Source organism: Mytilus galloprovincialis, chromosome 10 (assembly GCF_965363235.1).
Source record: "Mytilus galloprovincialis chromosome 10, xbMytGall1.hap1.1, whole genome shotgun sequence".
Classification (NCBI taxonomy): domain Eukaryota; kingdom Metazoa; phylum Mollusca; class Bivalvia; order Mytilida; family Mytilidae; genus Mytilus; species Mytilus galloprovincialis.
This window is the reverse complement of record NC_134847.1, coordinates 56,612,637-56,635,778: the sequence shown is the minus strand read 5'-3', so window position 1 is coordinate 56,635,778 and position 23,142 is coordinate 56,612,637. Positions and strand designations below refer to the sequence as shown.

General features: G+C 32.0%; 1 protein-coding gene across 1 annotated transcript; it reads left to right on the top strand.

Moving 5' to 3' along the window:
* The first annotated feature begins 7,413 nt into the window (after window positions 1-7,413).
* LOC143047912 (bcl-2 homologous antagonist/killer-like) lies at window positions 7,414-18,642 on the top strand. Its single transcript, XM_076221253.1, has 5 exons — window positions 7,414-7,598; window positions 9,125-9,381; window positions 10,254-10,397; window positions 11,953-12,139; window positions 12,752-18,642. Exons 2-5 carry the CDS (start codon window positions 9,134-9,136, stop codon window positions 12,857-12,859), a joined length of 687 nt encoding a protein of 228 aa, XP_076077368.1. The 5' UTR covers window positions 7,414-7,598; window positions 9,125-9,133; the 3' UTR covers window positions 12,860-18,642.
* Window positions 18,643-23,142: the final 4,500 nt, after the last annotated feature.

Below are 23,142 nucleotides of genomic sequence, written 5' to 3'. Positions count from 1 at the left end.
CGATCAATGCATTTGAATGGGGACATATGGTTGAAACACTTGAAACACACACCCCTTTATCCTGTGTTGGGAACACCCTCTTTTAAAAATTGCCGAATCAGCCCTGTATATACTGGTATATAGTGGCCTAAATAAATTAAAAGATTTGATTTTGATAATACAGTATTAACTTAATTTTACCATTTGGATACAATTTTCAAGATATATAGAATCTTTATTGAATTTACTGGAAACGTTCTTTGAATTTCTTCAGTGAATTTATATTAAATAAAAATACCCAAATTTATACTTACAGCATAATACTCAGTCATTTGCTCACAGTAAAATAACTGAAATCCATATGAATAGTTTTGGAATGATTTTTTTGTGACTTTTTAAAAATTTTAATGTTGTTTTGTTAACAGAAATAATCATGATTATTTCAAATGATAAACAATATATGCATTCTTGTATTATATGTAGTTTGTTAACTTTGTCCTATTAAATGAGTCTTATGAATTTGGTTAGTTGTATTATTATTGTCTAGCATGTAACAAAATTCCCTTGGTATGAGCCTCAGTGTGACTTTTGTAGTGGTGATAGCATCATTACCCATTGCAAATATCTTGATGCTCTATTTTTCCATTCTCCTGGGTTGAGAAAAACTTATCCATTCATAGGCTATGATAAGGCTTAAGTGTCAGCAATAATTTAAGTCAAGTTGGTATGTTGATTAATTATTTAGCCTTAACCTCATTTTCACAATAGTTTTATGTTCATGTTTTTATCTTTATTCAGATTCCTATTAGCTATGCAATACTGTTGTATAAACATATCAATTTATTCTGTAAATTTTTTTTCAGACTAATATATGTTTCTCTGAAATGTATCATTATACATGAATCTCTGTTTCTTTGTTAAAGATGTTCGCTAATCTGTTTCAAAAAATTACAAGCTCTTTAAAAGACTTATAAATTGATATTATATAAATAAAGGAACTAAAAAGCAGAAAAAATCAGGTCTGTGTGCTTGTTGTTGATATATAGGCCATGGAAAATTTGGCAGGAATTGATTCTCTAGACTTTAACATACATTATACATTTAGAAGCTCTTTCAAATATGGCTTTTTAAAATATGTGTAATAGAATAATTCTTAAAAATTGGGGTAAGCAAGGATTTTAGGATTTTTTTAATGGCCGTACATGGATAAAACCAGAGGATTCCAAATATTTTGCAAAAATCCAAAAACAAGAGAGAACATCCTTAATTAGATGACAAAATTTGCAGAATATGAAACATATGGATTACAATCAGGTAGCAATGCCATCTTTTGTATAAGGCTTTATCCATGAACATGTATTTCAGGGGCTAGATAATTATTCGTACCATGTAAATTGAAGGCTTATGTTACCAAGTATCTTTTTGTCAAATGTTTGATGTCCTTGTCCATCAGACCAGGTTCACATATCCTAGACTACATTTCAGGAATGAATGATCAAGGTAAAGTTTACGTTGTCAAGTCCATATCTGTCAACTATATTTGGTTTATTAATTGATTATTAGTAGACCCTGTTTGACTGGCAGGTTTTATCTGACCTTGACCTAATTTCCATGGTTCATTGTGCAACATGATTTTTTTCGTGTTTTTGTCTCTCAAATACAAGCTAGTACTCTTGTTAAGTTATTGATAATTATTGGGTTGTTTTTTTTTCAAATATTTCAGCAGATCTATTTAAGGGAGTTCGTTTCTCAGTTTCAAAGTAATTAACTTTTCAAAACACTAGTTTATATTGATAGGGAATTAAAAAAGGAATCAAAAGAGCCAAAAAAATATATAGGTCACCGTGATTGTTTTCGAGATATAAGCCATTGAAATTTTGGCGGGGAAATATTCTCTCTTGACATTTCATAGCTTTATCATTGACAAGGTGTGAGGCAGTCAATTGATGAGCAGGTGTCAGGCAGTCAATGACTGGGCAAGTGTCTGGCAGTCAATTGATGAGCAAGTGTCTGGCAGTCAATTGATGAGCAGGTGTATGGTAGTCAATTGATGAGCAGGTGTGAGGCAGTCAATTGATGAGCAGGTGTCTTGCAGTCAATGGAGGGCCAGGTGTCTGGCAGTCAATTGATGAGCAGGTGTCAGGCAGTCAAGTTATGAGCAGGTGTCTTGCAGTCATTGGATGGCCAGGTGTCTGGCGGTCAATGGAGGGCCAGGTGTCTGGCAGTCAATTGATGAGCAGGTGTCTGGCAGTCAATGGATGGGCAGGTGTCTGGCAGTCAACTGATGAGCAGGTGTCTGGCAGTTACTGGATGGGCAGGTGTCTGGCAGTCAATGGATGGCCAGGAGTACTAGTCAGGCAGTCAATTGATGGCCAGGTGTCAGGCAGTCAATTGATGAGCAGGTGTCTAGCAGACAATGGATTGGCAGGTGTCTGACAGTCAATTGATGGGCAGGTGACTGTCAGTCAATGGATGAGTAGGTGTCAGACAGTCAATGACTGGACAAGTGTCTGGCAGTAAATGGATGGCCAGTTGTCTGGCAGTCAATGGATGGACAGGTGTTAGGCAGTCAATTGATGAGCAGGTAATTGCAGTCAATGACTGGGCAGGTGTCTGGCAGTCAATAGATGGGCAGGTGTCAGACAGTCAATTGATGGGCAGGTAACTGTCAGTCAATGGATGAGTAGGTGTCAGACAGTCAATGACTGGGCAAGTGTCTGGCAGTAAATGGATGGCCAGTTGTCTGGCAGTCAATGGATGGACAGGTGTTAGGCAGTCAATTGATGAGCAGGTGTCTGGCAGTCAATGGATGAACAGGTGTCTGACAGTCAATGAATGGGCAGGTGTGAGGCAGTCAATTGATGAGCAGGTGTCTATCAGTCAATGGATAGGCATGTGTATGACAGTCAATTGATGGCCAGGTGTCCGACAGTCAATTGATGGGCAGGTGTCTGTCAGTCAATTGATGGGCAGGTGACTGTCAGTCAATGGATGAGCAGGTGTCAGGCAGTCAATGACTGGGCAAGTGTCTGGCATTAAATGGATGGACAGGTGTCTGGCAGTCAATGGATGGCCAGGAGTTAGGCAGTCAATGGATGGCCAGGTGTCTGGTAGTCTATGGAGGGCCAGGTGTCTGGCAGTCAATGGATGGCCAGGTGTCTGGTAGTCTATGGAGGGCCAGGTGTCTTGCAGTCATTGGATGAACAGGTTTCTGGCAGTCAACTGATGAGCAGGTGTCTGGCAGTTACTGGATGGGCAGGTGTCTGGCAGTCAATGGATGGCCAGGAGTACTAGTCAGGCAGTCAATTGATGGCCAAGTGTCAGGTAGTCAATTGATGAGCAGGTGTCTAGCAGTCAATGGATTGGCAGGTGTCTGACAGTCAATTGATGGGCAGGTGACTGTCAGTCAATGGATGATTAGGTGTCAGACAGTCAATGACTGGGCAAGTGTCTGGCAGTAAATGGATGGCCAGTTGTCTGTCAGTCAATGGATGGACAGGTGTTAGGCAGTCAATTGATGAGCAGATGTCTTGCAGTCAATGACTGGGCAGGTGTCTGGCAGTCAATGGATGGGCAGGTGTCCGACAGTCAATTGATGGGCAGGTGACTGTCAGTCAATGGATGAGTAGGTGTCAGACAGTCAATGACTGGGCAAGTGTCTGGCAGTAAATGGATGGCCAATTGTCTGGCAGTCAATGGATGGACAGGTGTTAGGCAGTCAATTGATGAGCAGGTGTCTGGCAGTCAATGACTGGGCAGGTGTCTGGCAGTAAATGGATGGGCAGGTTTATGGCAGTCAATTGGTGGGCATCTGATGTCTGGAAGTCAATGGATGGCCAGATGTCCATCAGTTACATGATGAACAGGTAAATTATATCATTGAAGATGAGTCTAACAGTTAATTGATTGGTATGCAACAGGCAGTCAAAAGATGGACAGGTGTCCAGCAGTTACATGATGGACAGGTTTAATTAAGTCATTAAAGCTGTGTCTAGCAGTTAATTGAGTGGTATGCAACAGGAAGTCAATGGAAGGGCGGGTGTCCAGTAGTTCTATGATGAACAGGTTTAATGCAGTCATTGAAGATGTGTCTGGTAGTTAGTTAATTGGCAAGTATGTATGGGCAGTTGTCTGGCAGTCAATGAACAAATTATGTTACTTGTTCTGAATAATTATCTGCAGTTTGCAACACATTCTAGTATCTTTAATTTTTGATTTTCCCATTATGTGAACATTTTTGTAGATTTTGGACATGCTGAAACTCACGAATTGTTTCATTTTGATCAAGCGTACCACTTTTTCAAGAATTTACCTGTTTTATAATTCCTCTGTACAGAAAAACAAGCTAGTGGCATAAATGTTTTAACATGGTCATTTTTTTTGATTTGTTACTTTGGTGCGTATTCATCAATATATATGACAATCATGGCCTTTTTATGTTTTTATGTCTGATTGGCTTAACTTCGGTAATCTTATCAAGAACAACTGAATTAACTGAAACTAAGCTTTACATATATTCATTTAAAGTCCTTTAAAAGTGTTGTTATTTGCCACCTATCAGACATTCAGAATAGATGCCAGTTGTAGTCAAAGTCTACAACCACTCGTCTGGGGGAATACGTTTTGCTTTTCTTTTCTATAATGTTTACTGTGTATTTGGTGCCATGATATTGGTTACGTTTAGATAATTTGTGTCTCAACATATATTGCCTTCCCATCGGAACCTCTTCTTCTACTTGCTGACTCGTTCCTATTTTGCTTTGATTTTAAGGAGCAAATAAGTGACATGAAAAACATTTACTCAGAAATATTCCCTGGATGGTATAGATTAAAAGTGTTAAAGTGTTATGATTACTTAAAGTTTGATTCTGGGTAAACGGTCAAATTTGGCTACTAAGGGCCATACAGATTGTTCAATTAGCCAGAACTTCCAAGCACTGTTGACTTGGTTGGTATATAACCTAACAAGTGATGTTACATGGTGCCAATTAAAAATTAAATACGATAGACAATAGAGGTAAACGTTAACATTGAAACATGGGAAATCGTGACATTTCTATACTCCTTTCGAGAACATTAGACATAGATAAAAATACGAAGATGTGGAATGCTTGCCAATGAGATAACTTTCCATCAGAGACGAAACGACATATAATTTAGCAACGTATATGTCACCATAGTGCCCTCAACATTTCCGAGAAAAACTCAAACCTCATAGAACGCTTTTAAAAGTCCTTAAATGATAAAGATGAGACAATTTTAACGAGAAAACTTAACAGACTGATTGATACACAAATCAATAAATAAAAAAGCATATACGATATACAGCCAAAAATTATAACCACTAAATTGCTTTGGTTATAATAAAACAGCATTTACAAAGGTGTTTTAAACACTTCAACATATCGGAGTGAACGATCAAGAATGCAGGTGGTACATGTTTGATGGCAATCTTCCAGCAAATGAGACTTATGAATTATAGTGCGTTGTTCTTATTTTCATTCATACAACCTTAACATGAATACCTTAGCGTTGAAAAAGTGTCCCTATCAGTACATCTGAAAACATTTTACACTTTACATATTTTGTTTTTACATTGTACATGTTGTAGAAGTTGCACATGAAGATGTTCGGACAAGATTTTTATTTTTCTTTCTTACTTGAATTTTTCAGAAAATTACGAGTTGGTGACCTAGTAATATTTAACTAAAAGTTCAGACTTCAGGGTTTGTGATTCGCTTTCTGTTACAATTTATAAAGTATAAACTTTCTATTTTGTAATCTACTATATCATAAATTTGATAGAAGAAAGAATTCCAATTTTCCAAAAACTAATCACAAAATTGCTAGTTGGCAGTTAACCTGGTCATTGTTTTTGGTTGGTATAGAGTTTGTCAAACAAAATCCTCCTTTCAAGTCGCAAGGTTAGACCTTTAAAGTAAAAGTAAAGTAAAGTAATCTTTATTTAAAGTCGGGTTGCATATATATATACATAATAACAAAGAACATGAGCTCTTAAGAGCTCTTTAACCGACTGATATTAATAAACAAAACATACATGTAATAACATCAGATACACATACAACACAAACATACAGACATCACATATATGACATATATATATTAATACATAGATAGCACATGCAGAATAAAAGCAGAATAGTAAGACCTTTGTTTAAAAGTAAGCCATTATGTGTGATATGACTACTAATTGGTGTATATGAGATGCAAACTCTCAATGCGGTCGTCACTAAAATAATACAATATCTCTTACGTTGTTTATTCAGTGATAAGACATCATCAGTACATATCAGAAGAACTTTTCAAGATTGCTATATTTTCTTTTTGTCTAAAAGTCACCCAGTAGTGATCCACACATAGTACACAATTTGTATGATAGCTCAGAGGGCAATAGAGAGGGCCCTCATGGGGTTTTTGATTATGTGATTACTTGGCCGTTTTTTTTAATGATTATTTGATTATTAAGCCAAATATTTCATGATTATTTGATTACCTAGGACTGTATTTTTAGTTTATGATTATTTGATTACTAAAGATAAGCAAATATTTAATGATTATGTGATTATATTGGCAAAAAAATGGTGATTATGTGATTACTAGGACCCCCCCATGAGGGGCCTCAATAGAGCAGATTGTTCCACCTAGAAAACATTGTCAATCTGAGGTTGACAATGCTGTTCGTGGTCTTATGCAATTATACTAGTATGCCATTTCTGAATGTTCATTAATCATTGCCTTGAAAGTTCTGAACTATGACGTCACGTACAAAATAACGTTACACTAATTAGAAAAAACAACACTGAACCGTGAAGCGATATATTTATTTTTATTTTGACAGTCTATGCGCATTGTCTTTCGACGCTAATTCACTTTAAATTATCTATTTGTGAATGTTTAGCAGGAGAGGGTGACATTAAATTACGCCCACTGAGCCACGGGATAGAAAAAATATTATCGTATTATCCAATCAAAATTTGGCAATTTGACATGGCTGGTATATAATAATAATAATAATAATAATAATAATAAATAAGCTTTATTTAGAGTCGGCATGGTATATAAAACATAGACAAACATAAGCTCTAATGAGCTTTTAACCGACATATGAGACATTATTTAACAGTACAACATTTATAACAATACAATACATAATATAGGTACACATGCAATAAAAAAAAGTACGTAAATAATAGAATATCGACTGCATGTTGAAAATCTTACACTCGTCAGTCATTATATATAGATATTGTCTTCTTTTTTGTACTTTATAGTCCTATTTGCGCATACCTTACATTATAAAGATTATAAATTTACAAACAAAAAAAGACATCTGAAATTTATTTACGTTCTTTTTGGTGCATTATTTTTTGTTGTATAATGGGTATTCACTTCGATCATAATTGTATGTAACTTCTTCAGAAGAGAGTTCCATTACCAAACACTTTGGGATTTAAAACATGACGCACAAAGGATAACTATCTAAAAAATAAAAACAGTAGTAGACCAAAATAAGAAAATACTGTCAATATAAAACGAAGCCCAGAGCCACACAGATAACTGTTTCATGAAAGAATTCCGTTGGAAATCAGTTCCATAGAGTAAGCTAAATTTAGAATCTAACATGCTTACGCCATACTTTTGTCAACAAAGCGTTATTCGACATGTGTGTCAATTTTCTACATATCTGTCTATTTGTCAAATGAAAATTTATTGTCAGTAAGGTTGCTAAATATAATCTTTATCTTCTTTATTTGAAATGAAAGAAGAATTTTTATTGGGTTTCACCTCAGTCATGTCAGTATTCAGGCCAAGTCAAGAACAAACATGTACATTTCTGTGTCCTATTCACTGAAAAAGTATAAGGTTCATTCATCCTTGTTACATGTTAACTCAGGGATCGTTCCCACACATAGTAATTTCGCCTTAATTGTTAATGTGAAGCAGGCATTACTTGTGATAGGGGACGAATTCTGTATGAATTATTTTTTTTGTAAGTTCAAAATCTGTTAAAAAAGAAACGGAAATACTGTAACATTTCAGATTTTGGTTCTGTTGTTTGGGATTTTACTTGTGATGTTATTTATGTTATCACGTCATGTTCAATGAAAACAAAGAAACGCGATCATCAGGTAACGTTCATCCATCATGTTCATATCAAAGACATTTGAAGAATTATTAAAAATGAAATTGGTATTGTGTTCCTTGAGTTCCTATATTTTACTAGACAACTCAAAAGTCTCATGACAACAAGACCGAAAAAAGGAAGTAGATTTCTGCGCTCTGCGCAAATGCGAGAATTTAAAAAAGCATAACAATTTTGAGTTCATTAGGACAATGAAAATTTCAAGAAATTTTCCCCTATTTTATTTATTTTTAAATTTTTTTTTATTGATTTTTTTATTGTAAAAGGGGACTTCGTCCCCATAATATGAGGCCTGCATTACCTGTAAATGGGGACGAAGTCTATGAATTATTTTTTTGTAACTTAAATATTTGTTAGACAAAAGAAACAAAAATACCGTAACGTTTCTGATTTTAGGTCTATTGTTAGGGATTTTCGTTGTGACATTATTTAAGTTATGACATCATATGCAATGTTAACAAAGAAATGCTATTATCAGGCAACTTTTTTCATATCAAGGAATTATTAAAAATGAAAATGGTATTGCGTTCCTTCCTATTTTATACTAGACTGATCGATATATATTTTGCTCAAAGTTTCATACAAACGAGACCAGAAAAAGGAAGTACATTGTAGAATTCTGGGCAGATGCGGGAATTCAAAACACGACATCAAAAAAAATTGAACGATTTTGAGTTCATTAGTACAATAAAAAATTCAGGAAAATTTTCCTGATTTTTTTTATTTTTTTTATTGATTTTTCTACTGTTATCATGGTTATTGGGGACTTTGTCCCCAGATAAAAAATGAAGAAGGGTTCTTATAAATACATGTATACTGAATCTAAAATTGATGAAGCAGAGGGCAAAACGAAATATTTTATGAATCAAGATTCTCCTCATACTTTCTACTGTTTAATTTTGAACTTTTTCATTGTAGATAGGATGAACTACTAAATTATGATAATGTTATTTACATTTGTGTATCTATTTTTTTTTTTAGGGTTGAAGTATGGCCTACTGGGATGGAGGCTCGGGAAATGGTGGAAAGAAACCATCTGATATGAGGCAGCTTTCACCTCGTAAAGGGCAGGTAACTCCAGAATCAGAGGAACAAGTTATAGAAGAGACAGAGGATGTTGTGAGAAATTTTTTATTTGAACGATATACAGAGGACCTATCCAGTCAGTCAGACGACAGTTCAACTGAGACAACACCTCAGATTCAAGAGTTTATGAATTTTACATCTGACCCACTGAGGTAATATGATACAATTACATAGCAAGAAAATAAAAGACCTTTAGTTCCACCATGCCCACTGAAAACAGAAGTAATGGTAGCATAGTAAGAACATTCAAATACTTTGAAAAAGTTCTATAAAAAAAAATCATGAGAAATAAATTGACATCCTGTGTAATTGATGAAAATCAATAGGTTAAAAACTATTTGTAAGGGAATTACTTCATTCAAGTAGGACATTCAACATTTGTTAGCTATATATAGGGGGAAAAGCCTTTACTAGCTATATATAGGGAAATGGTTTATTTAATCAAAATCATAAATTTGCTTATGAATCTCATCTTGGCTTGTGTAAGCTGTGTTGTGATATGATTCAATGCAGATATCATATACATGTATGAAAATATTTTAAAATAAATTGAGTCACTAATAGAAAAGATAACAATATTTTTAAAGCCAGGTCCCTATACCTAAATGTATTGATAATGTAAACACATTGATAATCATTAAATTATATGATTGTGATGCCCAGGTCTACTTCCTGCTAAATGCTTAAAATTGGTTGTTATGGTTGATCTGCTTTTGACCTCATAAAAGCTTTATGGTGAAGAAATGTTCACAAAAATTATGTTTCACTACTGTTTTTAGCAACTTTAATGTACATTATGTTGATTAAAAGAAAATAAGACTAAAAGAAAATAAGACATTCTTGATGGGGAATGTACAAATTTTTGATTTCCCTATAAATACTGTGAGACACAAAACAGCCTTGGCAGGTGCTGATGAAACTGATACATCTATTGCAGCTTCCCAGGATACATACACATATACATGTTTGGTCTTTCTTATTCAAAGCATATAATGTCATAATATATTACACCTTTATTTTTCAGTCAAGCATCACAAGTAGGCAGACAGCTTGCCATCATTGGTGATGATATAAATAGGAGATATGCTGATGAGTTCAGTGATATGATACAACAGTTGAGAATTACTCAAGACACAGCATATGATGTATTTGCCAGAGTTGCCAAAAAGTAAGCAAGTTCAATTTTGGTTTATTACGTAAAGGTATTATTTTTTCATTCACTGTAAACAACTGTCAAAAATAAATTTATTGGTTCAAATAGATACTATCCATGTCTACTTAAAGCATTTTATTAATGAAATGAACTCAGATATTTTGATTATAAAATGATGTGCATGTGTATAACCATAATGTAAAGAAAAGTATTTTATTCTTAATTTAATACATATTGTGCATGGCATACAAATTAATCTGTTCCATATACAATTATAGATAAAGAAAGATAACTCTGAAATTAAAAATATTGCCTTATATGTTCTAATTTATTTAATACTATGCATTTTGAGTTTACTATGCAAAATCAAAGCAATCTTTACCCCTCAGTAATTCAAAGCACTTGATTCTAATTGTATATATGGGAGAACATCCCTAATGCGCCTCGAAATGAGGAACTCAAAAGTCACGTGTAAAGAAAAAATCTCTGTGTAGTGATATTGTACATGTTTCTATTTTTTACAAATGACTGAGCTTAACCATTTGTGGTGATTTGGAAAGTAGAGGAACATAGAATAAATGTGTAAAAAAATATGGAGCTATTAAATGTGTTCAAAGTATTAAATTTTCAAAGAACTTATTGTGTTGAAAAGGGGATATTTTGCCACAAGGAGCCGCATCACGAAAGGATGTTCGGGGTATGCTAATTTACGGAAAAAGTAATCTCATTTCGTACCCCGAAAATTTAACCACATATGTGAAAATGTCACAGCTTGGAAACGAGCTATCATACATGTCCAAGTTTACGATATGGACTGAGCAACGGGAAAAAACGTTACCATTACCGCCTATGTAAAAAAATTTAAGATATTGACCCATATGTTCCTACCACACATTTGTTATATTGTCAGAACAAAAATTCTGTACTTTTCTCTGCGACATTAGCTACAAAACAGAAATACTTCATATTTGGTTGAAATGCACTGATAAGATGTAATGTGTGCCGGAATGCACTTTCCAAATCTGCGACACTTCATTTTTAACAATTTGCTGGTATTTTTAATTTTACATATGTTGAATAAAACAAATATTTTCATCACACAATTATATCAAAAACTAGTGAATAAAATGCCTCCATTTTAAGTCAGGAACTGGTTGTTCAGCGGTTGTCACTTGTTGATGTGGTTCATATTTATATTAAAGTGTTTCTTGTTTTTTGTTTGTTTTATTTTTTAGATTAGATAGTTGGTTTTTCTGTTTGAATTCATTTAAACTACTGATTTTGGGGCTGTTTATAGCTTGCAGTTCAGTGTGAATCAAGACTCTGTTGAAGGCCATACTTTGACCTGTAATGGTTTGTTTTTTTTCAGACATTCTGACAAGGATAGAGAGTTTTCTCATTTACACTCATACCACACCTTCTTATTTCTATATACTTATTGCATATAACCAGTTCTATTACCGCTAGTGGACTTTAAAAAATCAAGCTTTAAAAAAAAACTCCTCATACCGCTATATCTTAAACAAATTGTTAACATTAATTACATTCCATGTTTGTTGTCTATTTATAGAATTTTTGCTGAAGGTATTAACTGGGGACGTGTAGCAGCATTACTATGTTTTGCCTATCGTATTGTGATAGAAGTTTCCAAAGAAAAAGCTTCTCAGTTTGGACAGTTTGTTAAACTAATAGTTCATTATGTAGTGAGATTTATCAGGGAAAAAATAGTGGATTGGATTGTACAAAGAGGTGGATGGGTAAGTTGTCATATAGTTACTTGATACTGTGTTACAACTTGTTATATTTGTCTATGATGGAGGAAGATATATATGTTAATTATCATCTGATAATTTCAAACAAGTCATATTTGGTAGGATATGTTTATCTTGTGATTAATTTTGTTATAAATAGATACACCTACATCAGTTAAAGAAACAGTCTTATTTTCTGGAATTTTATGGGTCAAGTGAAAAAAAAATCTATCTGTAGGTTTGAATTCATATGTATGCAGATTATGTAAAAAAATATATATTCTTTCACTTTCTTAATCCACAATCGGTACCATAAGAACAAATAATCCACAGAATATACTGCTTCTATCAATCTCAACTTCTAGTTGACAATGTACAAAACTGTAGTTAAAAAGCAGGACTGGATTTCATAAAATGTTAAAGAATAAGCAGTTTGCACAATGTTTTAAACCTTATTAAAGTGACTTACCAGAAAACACTTGACCCATATACTTATTACAAAAATGTATGCTGGTAATAACAAAGGCTTTTTGTCCTAATTAATTTGATTGTTATTTTTAAAACATTTTTGTAAAATAATGGATACAAGATTTAAATCTTACCGTTTTATATTTTCAGAGTGATGCCCTAAATTACACCCTACCCTCTAGTGTAGGTTATATAGCAGTTGGTGTGTGCTGTCTTGCTGCTGTAGCTGCAGTGTTGTATTTCAAAAGAGGAAGTTAACTTAGAGTGACACCTAGTGTTAGAGATTATTATAGTAGAGACATTCTATGGTGATATCTTGTGGTAACCACATGCAGATCTCTCGTTAATAAAATATGCTGATTAAAATATGCATAATTAATTGTTACAAATGTAGATATATTTTGTTTTAACAATTGTAAATATATTAAATTTATAATTTTATAATAAAAATTGTTAGAAAAATGGTCATAGGTACATTTAGGAAGAAAATGAAAATTTTTATCTTTTCTAGAAATAAAGTTATTCTGAGAGCTGAGGAAGGTACTTCAGATCACACTTCCTAGCATTTTTCAGGCAGATTAACTAAAACAACATCCTTTAAGATTTCTTTTCAAGTGCCTTTCAACAACAAGTGCAATTATTTCTGGTAAATTAGTTTTGGATAGTGTTAAATTTTGATATTGGACAAGCACACTTTTTTTAATTTTTGCCCAAATTACAAGATAGCCTACCATACTCATCTTAAAGGGTTTAAGATTCAACCCCAAAATTGAAAATTCCTCAGTAATTATATAATTCTCTTTGCTCAGATCACATAAGAATGTATGTACTTAGTGTTATTTAAAAAACCCATGTACTAACACAGGTTTTGAAAATGTATTTCTGAATGCCTTTCATACTGTGATCAAAGAACCTTATTGTTTTTTGTTATCTTTGTGCCTTGTTGGTGCATTTAGTTTTTAATTTATTTTGTTATATGCAATTTTACTATTCAGAATGTTGAAGTCTTGTACTTGCAAGAGATTATTTGGATTTGTTTTAGTCGGATGTGAAGTGTTGATTTGTAATATTTGATGAGCAACATTATCTAAAGGACATAATTGCCTTTGAAGGCCAACGTTGAGTTTGCATGTGTTACACAGTCAGAATCTTTGATTTGAAAATATCACTTAGATGGGATTTTAAGACAATCTGGTCATAATTTGTGACATGGGTTTCAACTTGCTTTGATTATAAAGAAAGAACATGAATTAATACTGTAGAACATTTAAGTTTAATATCATAGTTTAAGGAAAATAGATTTGAAATTACATTTTTACACATTTTTCTCCTGTGTGATGATTAATCAAGTACATAATGTTTTTGTTCCCCTTAATTTGAGAGTTTAGCTTCATTTTATCCACATTCCTGACATAATTGTAGTTATAAAATACTTCTTTGTACACTTATTTATACTAATATATTTATATGTTTTATGCAAATTATTCCTGTTAATTGCAAAACATGACATAAATGTATTCATGCATGGTGTCCAGTTGTTTAGAACAAACAACAGTTTTGTGTGTAATCTCATGTTTGATGATTAAACTCAGGTTGAATTGTAAATATAATGAAGTATTTAACTATTATTTCATGTATTTAACATTTAATCCAATTAAATTTTTGATGGATTAAAGAAGAAAATTTTCAATATCTTAGCTCTATTGATTATAATTTAGATACCAAGTTTTTTTTCTACTCTCCATAAAAATGATCCATCAATAATTGAACTCTTTTCCTCATAATATTAAAAAAAAAAAATATATAATTTTCATTTGCAAATTTTGAACGGAGGATACCAATAAAGAGGTTATTTTTTTATTTTTAAATTTGTTTGATGTGATATGCATATTAGATAGGTAGATTATATATGTATTAGTACTTCAGCGATTATAATTTGAGAGTTTGAGTCATCAACAATCATCAGATATGAATATACAATCTAGTGCCAAATGTTAAAATGAAAAAGGGTAATAATGTTGGCCATCTAGTCATCTTTTCAATGTTTTTACCATTCTTATATGAAGGAAAAACCAGAACTGCATCAGATATTACTGATTTGTAAGGGGGTTGTTCCCTGAAGTTTGCTATGGGTTTTGAGAGGGGTTGGGAACACATGAAAATAATGACATAACCTTTTGAAAGTTAGGTTTACCGTTATTGAGGTTCTGCTTCTTGACTCTCTTTTAAAACAAACAGTAGAACAGCCTGAACCCTTTTATTTTGCATTTGATCATTGCTATTGAAAACAAATGGGAGCAGCTGATACAGGTTGAAATCAGAATATCTCTGGTGATTTTTTCCTAGATGACAAGTTGTGTTATGGGTCTAGTAATAAATATTTAGGCCTTATATTTAGTGATGTAATTAGAATTTTCATCAACCATAGCACATATCATTTATAAAGTATAAATGGCCAGTACTCTATACAAATTTATGTTTTTTGTTTGTTTGTAAAGATGAACATGTATATTGAAAGGAGTTTAGATAAATGTAAATATGTGCAGCAGCTGTCGTTTATATCAAGTAGGAATCTGTGGGACATATTGTATTTCCGGTGTTAGCATGTTATACACTAGCTCAAGAATGCCTCGAGTGATTTACTTCATACCAAATTATTAAGAATAGTGGTTTAAGGGTCTGCGTACTTTTAAACAATTTTAACTTACACTTTTTCTGAGTTATGGGACTTTATTCATGTTTTTACATGTCACACCTTTTTTTTGTTTGTCAAAAAGTGTATATGATCGCTCTCATTGTTGTGTGAATATGTGCATAAGGTGAACTTGGAGAAGCAGTTTATCAAGAATTGAAATCATCTTGTTTTGTCTTCATATTCTGTAGATGTTTCTGTTATTTTTGAACAATCATAGGAGATACAACATATCTAGTTTAAGGTCTTGCTCAGATGTACTTTATTTGCTCAAGATAAGATAATCTCTAGAAGAGTTCATAGCATAAATTTTTTTCAATCATTAGAGACGAACATAAGCATTTGGTTACAAACCTTCCACATTACTCAAATAAGTTACTATGTCACTCTTTATGTTATGATGTCATATTGATAGTGTTATCATAGTTGACATTTCAACTTTTTGTATGAAATTGTTTTCAATATTTCATATTATGATGAAAGGGAAATATACAATTACCCGTAAAAAAATGAGTAGCTGTAAGAATGATAACCTTACTTCTGGTTAGATTTTCCTTAGGAACTGTAAATTCAGAAATTATTGCGAGTTTTTATTATTGCGATTTTGTCATTTTAGACTTAAATGCGATTTTAAATTTTAGGATTTTGAGAAAAATCCTGTTTAATTGATATAAAACAATTCAAAATGTGAGTTTACAGTAGTATTATTATCAATTGTATTGGCTTTTATGCAAACATTGATAAAACCATCATATTAAATATAATTTTCATTTTGAATTTAATAAATTTGTTCTCATCCTACGAAATTGCTTCCCACAAAAATAAATGATTCCACACAAGATAAAAGTTTGTTAGCAGTATTTTACCATTTCACAATGCAATAATAAAATGCATGTAGTCATTAAAAAATAAGATAAGGTCATTTAAAGTGATCGAGGTCATTTAAAGTGATCAAATCTTTATTGTTTTGATCACATTTCACTAAGTTAACTTGATAATTTTTGTAACCACCGCCAGTTTCAAAAGATAGAACAGGTTAAAATGACAAGACTGATGGTTAGTTTTAGTTATATTCATGTTCAATCTAAACACATATATAGATGAAATGATAATCTTGCATTAGATTGGTAACAAAATAAGAATGATAATCCTACATAATTTTTGTTATAGAACAAAACTGATAATCTAAAAACAGTATTGACAATAAGAGTACTTACTTTATGTCTGTCTATATTCTTATGTATGTGTGTGTTTTATTGAATACAATGAAAGGGATTTTACTGTTAGATTGTAATGTGCTTTAAACATTCAACAATTGATAAGTAATCTTTTTATTACAATGTAATACTCTTTTGCTTTAAGTGCTGTGATTTACAAATATATAATATTATTGTGAAGTCAGCCTTGATACTTTTATTTTCGTAAATTGACGAATCAAGATTCTATTTATATACTTGTTTATTTTGTTACAAAGCAGTATTGAGCAAGATACTTAAATTTAGCTTTACCTAAAAACAAATGAAAACCAGTTCATTTACACCCTTAACAAGAAATAGATATTTCAAGAATTTAAATAACATGCAGATATTTTTTTATGAAGCACAGAACCATGAAGTTAATTATATGACCATTTTACTGATTACCTATATATTGTATTATGATTTCATTTGTGTAATGAAGGATATGGTCATGAAATCCTCTGTAAACAAATTGAATTTCATGTTCTCGGGACATCTGTTGATGTAAATAATAAAAAGATAATAGATAAAAAAGAAAGTTTTGATTTTCACCTGGCATATATATTGTTTTAAAAAAAGTCGAGGTGAAAACTAGTTGGTTTACTTTTTTCGAGAAAAAAAACTCAGAAAAAATTCTTACCTGCTTCCATTTAATGAATATTTGTCATGAAATGACTCTAAGAAGAAGTTTTTGACCTGAATGATAAATTATTATAATTAAAAATCTATACCTTTTATAAATACTTAACTAGTCCAAACTATTTTATGGCATTGTAATTGTTTGAATGTAAAATTCTTTGTTACAAATTTTATGAAATAATTTTATTTAATAAAGAAAACTAAAGATCTAAGGACTAAATGTTCTTACAATTAACTGAATTAAAGAAAGTAAAATAACATGCTTATGTTGGGAGATGGACATATGTTTTACTGAATTTTAAAGTTCATGTTTGAAATGTGTGATTTTATACCAAGTCTCAAATTGGTTGTCATATTATAAGGATGTTTCTACATTATTGCTTCACCTCAAACACAATGATTTATTCACCTGGGGTTGAAGTCATAAAACTTTGCTTAGTGCTTGGAGCACAAAAATCATGCTCGAAACATGAAATCCAACATTTTCATTGTTTGATTTTCGAGTACGAGTACAAAAAACTGACTCAAAAGTTTTATGACAGCAAGGACTACTGTTCTAGATAAAAGATTCATATTTTCCTTTAAGCATGTTATAATTTTTCATTGTTTGTAATTTCAAAATCAGAAGATAAATCCCAATGTATTTTGTTTACAAATTAAGAGTAATACGAGTTTACTATTTTCATTATTTGATTGTTTTATTTTACATGGTGAAAGAAGTTTTGAAGAAGGTTTTAATCTTATTTGTATCCATAGATTATGCTCTTCATAAAATCTGTATTAATGGACGATAAAAACGTGATTAAAGAAGAAGTAACTTAATTTCAGCAATGAGAACAAATTTTAATCAAATCATTTTCCATTTATGTATCATTATTATATGCAAATGCAATCATTGAGATTATTGTATAGAATTAGGAATGGGCTATTCCTTAATTAAATCCAGGTGGTAAAAGGCACTGAAAATGAAAAAAAAACAAGGTATGGGGATTCCAAAACAATCTTTTGCACAAAAGTTAGTTAAATTACTTAATAAATTAGCATGAGTGAGGTATTGCAGAATTAGGTACCTGATCTACATGATAAAAACATTAAATTAGATGATATATATTGTGGTAAAAATTTTGAAAACTATCTCGTTACTTTCATCATTTGAGAATGTATGTGTTTAACAATGAATTTGAATGAAAATGACAAAATAAATAGCTTTAAAATAGCAGAAAAGTTAAAATTATTGAAAATAATCAGTTTAGTAATAGTCTTGAGAATACTTTGTTTTTGATGCTCAGGATTTTGACTATTTTATATATTTTCCATGAACTTCAACATGATTCATTTTATTTGTTATTATAATGAACTACTGAAGTGCCTTTGAAAATATAGTTAACAATATGAGTGTTTGTTGATTTTCAGTTTTTGTAAACAATTGTATAAAAGATTTGTTATTGAGATATTAAACCACTTACTACATACATATTATTTTTTTATAAGGCATTATAACTTCAAAACACCAAAAAGGTGGAAATGTTCCATTGCTCCTTAGCTTGATGACCATGCAACTATCAAATTCTCTTAACTTGATTGGTTGATCATATTCTTGTCTGAAAAAAAAAAATGATCAAAGATACCAGGATTATAATTGTGTACATGAGAATTTTATCTGAAGTCATCATTGTATTTCTCTGGTAAGCTGAAACAATGAATGCTGTTTGATGATTTACCTGATAAGCTATGCTCTTTTGTCTTCTTCTTTATATGCAGAAAGTAGAAAGTTGATGAACCAGGGCTATGTCAAAGAACATCTCATCATCTTTGGTATATTTTGTGTTCTTGTCTTTCGTTTTTGCTTGTGTGCATTGTCTATATGTCTTTTTGTCTGTCTTTGTTGACATATTTGTGTGTTTTATAGTAATTAAAATGATAATACAATTCTGATGCTGTACCCCAAGTTTTAATGCTGTAACATAAGTTTTTGACGTTTTTATACGACCACAAAAATAAAAAAAAAAATAGTTGTATATTGGTATCACGCTGATGACAACAACGACGACAGATTGTTTCCGGATAATAACTTTTGAATTAGTAAAAAGAAATCAATAAGATTTTAACACAATGTTTATAACCACAAATGAAAGCATGTGATTGATTTTGGGGTTTATGGTTTAGGAATTAGGGACCCAAAGGGGCCAAAAACAACATTTATCTAGTTTTAGGACAAAAGTTGTGTATTGGTATTTCAATTGTTCTGAAATTGTACCACAATGTTAAATACCATTGATTGGGATTTATTTTAAGGGCTTATTGGGCAAACAGTTTAGGAATAAAGGACCAAAAAGGGGCCAAAACAAGCATTTTTCTAGTTTCAAGACAATTATTTGTGTGGAACTGTATGGATCTCTCTGACATTGTACCACAAGTTTCCATATAACACAGGGAAGGCTGAGATTCAGTTTGGGATAAATTTTCTCGAATATGTAGGAAAAAAAGAGGCAAAAAAGGGCAAAAAGACGCATTTTTGAAGTTTATAGACAACAACTTGTGTTTATTTGTATGGATCTCTATAAATTTTTACAAGAAGGTTCAATACCACTAAAGGAAGGTTGGGATTGATTTTGAGGGTTATGGTCCCAATAGGAATTGGGGACCAAAAAGTGGCCCCAAAATAATCATTTTTATACGACCGCAAAATTGAAAATTTTTTGGTCTTATATTGGTATCACGATGGCGTCGTCATCTGCGTCGTCGTTGTCGTTGTCGTCCGAATACTTTTAGTTTTCGCACTCTAACTTTAGTAAAAGTAAATAAAAATCTATGAAATTTTAACACAAGGTTTATGACAACAAAAGGAAGGTTGAGATTGAATTTGGGAGTTTTGGTCCCAACATTTTAGGAATAAGGGGCCAAAAAGGGCCCAAATAAGCATTTTCTTGGTTTTCGCACTATAACTTTGGTTTAAGTAAATAGAAATCTATGAAATTTTGACACAAGGTTTATGACCACAGAAGGAAGGTTGGGATTGATTTAGGAGTCGAGGTCCCAACAGTTTAGGAATTAGGGGCCAAAAAGGGGCCCAAATAAGCATTATTCTTAGTTTTCGCACCATAACTTTAGTATAAGTAAATAGAAATCTATGAAATTTAAACACAAGGTTTATGACCATAAAAGGAAGGTTGGGTTTGATTTTGGGAGTTTTGGTCCCAACAGTTTAGGAATAAGGGGCCTAAAGGGTCCAAAATAGAACTTTGTTTGATTTCATCAAAAATTGAATAATTGGGGTTCTTTGATATGCCAAATCTAACTGTGTATGTAGATTCTTAATTTTTGGTCCCGTTTTCAAATTGGTCTACATTTAAGTCCAAAGGGTCCAAAATTAAACTTAGTTTGATTTTAACAAAAAATGAATCCTTGGAGTTCTTTGATATGCTGAATCTAAAAATGTACTTAGATTTTTGATTATTGGCCCAGTTTTCAAGTTGGTCCAAATCGGGGTCCAAAATTAAACTTTGTTTGATTTCATCAAAAATTGAATAATTGGGGTTCTTTGATATGCCAAATCTAACTGTGTATGTAGATTCTTAATTTTTGGTCCCGTTTTCAAATTGGTCTACATTAAAGTTCAAAGGGTCAAAAATTAACTAAGTTTGATTTTAACAAAAATTGAATTCTTGGGCTTTTTTGATATGCTGAATCTAAACATGTACTTAGAGTTTTGATTATGGGCCCAAGTTGGTTCAAATCAGGATCCAAAATTATTATATTAAGTATTGTGAAATAGCAAGAAATTTTCAATTGCACAGTATTCAGCAATAGCAAGAAATCAGCAATTGCACAGTATTGTGCAATAGCAAGAAATTTTCAATTGCACAGTATTGTGCAATAGCAAATATTTTCAATTGCACAGTATTGCACAATAGCAAGAAATATCTAATTGCACAATATTGTGCAATAGCAAGAAATTTTCAATTGGAGTTATCTTTCTTTGTCCAGAATAGTAGTTGAATCAACTGAAATCATTGTTTTATACAATATACAATGTATATTCACTTTTACTACCAACTGATAAATTAAAACAATCTTTACCATTCAGTCATAACAAGCACTTTATTTTACATTTTAATATTTTATAATGTATTTAAATGAGTAGTTATTGTTGCAAACTCCATTAGAAATTTGAATTGAGATCAGTTTTGGAAAAAGGGAGATGTGAAAAAAAGGGGGGGTTAAATTTTTCTCATTTCAGATTTCATAAATAAAAAGAAAATTTCTTCAAACAATTTTTTGAGAGGATTAATATTCAACAGCATAGTGAATTGATCAAAGGCAAAACAAATATTTTAAGTTCATTAGACCACATTCATTCTGTGTCAGAAACCTATGCTATGTCAACTATTTAATCACAATCCAAATTTAGAGCTGAATCCAGCTTGAATGTTGTGTCCATACTTGTCCCAACCGTTCAGGGTTCAACCTCTGCGGTCGTATAAAGCTGCGCCCTGCGGAGCATCTGGTTGTAGTTTTCAAACCACTACATGTTTAAGTGTATGAATCTCTCTGAAATTAAATTACAAGTTTCCATACCATGAAGGGATGGTTAGTATTGACTTTAAGGGTGGGGGGGGGGGGGGTGTTATGGCTCAAAATGTTTCGGAATAAGGGGCAAAAAGGGAAACAACTAGGTATTTCTGGTCAATGGACAATTAAGACAATTAAAAAGCAGTGTAAGGAAGGTAAATCTAAAATATTTAACATACAGTGTTGAGTATGTTCGGATTTACCTCCCTTACACTACTTGTATATTGTGTATAAAGAAATGTCAGGTTTTGGACTAATTGCAAAAAATGGGAGGTGGTAGTTGTTTTCATTTTTTTCTTCTTCAAATTTCTCAATTTCCAAATTTTTGAAAAGTTAAAAGAAGAAATCTCTAATTGCACAATATTTGCGCAATAGATTTGGAAGATCTTGATATTTGTTTTGTGTCAGAAACTCATATTATGTCAAAAATTTGATCGAAATCCGAATTCAGAGCTGTATCAAGCTTGAATGTTGTGTCCATACTTGCCCCAACTGTATAGGGTTCGACTTCTGCGGTCGTATAAAGCTGCACCCTGCGGAGCACCTGGTTACCTATTATGTTTGTTTGTTGGTCACGCATTGTTGTCAATATAATAGAGTTTTATGCAACTGTCATACAAGTGAGGGTTAGCTAGCTATAAGACCAGATTTAATCCACCATTTTTACATAACGAAATGACTGTATCAAGTTAGGAATATGACAATTGTTTTCCAATCTTTTAATGTGTTTGAGCTTTTGATTTTGAAATTTGGCAAAATCCGTTTTGAATTTCACTTGCATTTCGGTATTTTTATTATTTTACTGTTTTCAGACCAATGTTAGAATTGTACATTTAATGGTATGTAGGCAAATGAGAAAACAATCCAATTGATATCTAAGACTTTTATTGAAACTGTTCAAGTTGAGGAACAAACCTGAAATACTATATTTAAACTGACGACAAGGAAGACGACAATTGATGATGACGACATTCAAAATGAAAAAAGTATTTACATCTATAGTTAAACCTATATTTCAATATTTACATTTGACTGATAACAATAAATGCACATTAATTGACATACGGAATGTATCAGTTAGCACATACAAGTCAGTATCTCTGACACTATATATGGATGTATTGACCAATGCTCGACAACAATTATAATAACAGAAATTGATCACTATCAAAGTAGTGAACGGCATTAATCATTAAAAACAAATAAACCATACGATAGGCCTTGTTTAGTTTTAATAACTATCAATGGTGCATCTGAATTTTGCCGTATCATTTGCTTTACATGTTTTCAATCTATCTCCTTAATATATTTACATAATAGAAGAAACATTTCTGTAAGCTACTACATTGATATATCTTTTTTTTCACATGAGAGATATTAATAAACATAATTAATTACAA

What these genes read in the sequence shown, in the direction of transcription:
- LOC143047912 (XM_076221253.1), top strand. Translation starts at nt 9,134, where the DNA reads ATGGCCTACTGGGATGGAGGCTCGGGAAATGGTGGAAAGAAACCATCT. An exon ending in TTTACATCTGACCCACTGAG is followed by an intron (nt 9,382 to 10,253) that starts GTAATATGATAC and finishes TTTATTTTTCAG; the next exon opens with TCAAGCATCACAAGTAGGCA. An exon ending in TTTGCCAGAGTTGCCAAAAA is followed by an intron (nt 10,398 to 11,952) that starts GTAAGCAAGTTC and finishes GTCTATTTATAG; the next exon opens with AATTTTTGCTGAAGGTATTA.